We start from the raw sequence: 999 nt of genomic DNA on the forward strand, positions 1-999 counted from the left end.
AGAATATATATATATATATATATGCAAATATCGAATTAGATATTGTTTAATCTAAAGAGAAAAAAAATTATATTCCAATTTCACATGACCATAACCAATGAAATGACAGAGAAATATGTCTCTTTATATTCCCAACTATATCAACAAATACAAAATAAATGAATTAATTAAATGGGAAATTAATACAATACCACAAATGATTAAAACCCCATAAAGCCCCCGCAGTTCTCATGGATAAAAAAATTTGAGATATTTAGTGATATACCCATTTCTAGCACTAATATTATAAATAAACCCTACACAATTGAATTCCTATAAACAAACCCAAAAAAAACCCAAAAAATGATAGCTAGCCTTATAGAATTTAATATTGATTATTAAATTACTTTGATGCCATATTGAGTACTTTGGGTATTTTTATGAGATTTTGGGGTTGGGCTTGTTTTAAGAAATTGATGGCAGTTTTGTAATTTATAAGAAGTTAAAAGCTTTTTTGTTATGTTGTAAATGGGCTTTGGGTGTGTTTCTAAAGTCCATTTTATATAGGGTATTTTTATAATTTGGACCCCCATATTGGGTATAATAGTGAATCTCCCAAAAAATTTCCATGCCACAGATGGTCTGAGATTCCCCTCTTTACATAAGCAAGGCGGCAGCGAAAACACCAACGGCCACAAATCCTGGGACGGAGAACCTATTCGAAACGGCGCCGTTCGGGGCAAGAGCTTCCGAGGGGGATCCCAACACCGAAGAAGAGGGAGAGGCGGCCGGGGAAGACGATGGTGGAGAAGGTGGAGAGTCTGCGACGGGAGATGTAGAAGGAGCAGCCAAGTGTGGAGTGCCCGAAGGAGAAGGTGAAGCGCTCAAAGGAGGAGAAGAGGCTTGTTTGGGAGAGAGTGCAGGGGACTTGGCTGGGGAAGATACCGGAGATTGTGCCCTTGTTGAGGCCACCAAGAGGGCAGCCATTAGCATCAAAACGACAGCGTTGGATCGAGCCAT

The 999-nt window shown here is 38.8% G+C and overlaps 1 protein-coding gene across 1 annotated transcript; it reads right to left on the reverse strand.

The window, feature by feature from the left end:
• Nucleotides 1–636: 636 nt before the first annotated feature.
• LOC117630292 (classical arabinogalactan protein 1-like) lies at nt 637–999 on the reverse strand. Its single transcript, XM_034363034.1, has one exon. It carries the CDS (start codon nt 997–999, stop codon nt 637–639), a length of 363 nt encoding a protein of 120 aa, XP_034218925.1.

Source organism: Prunus dulcis, chromosome 6 (assembly GCF_902201215.1).
Source record: "Prunus dulcis chromosome 6, ALMONDv2, whole genome shotgun sequence".
Taxonomy (NCBI): domain Eukaryota; kingdom Viridiplantae; phylum Streptophyta; class Magnoliopsida; order Rosales; family Rosaceae; genus Prunus; species Prunus dulcis.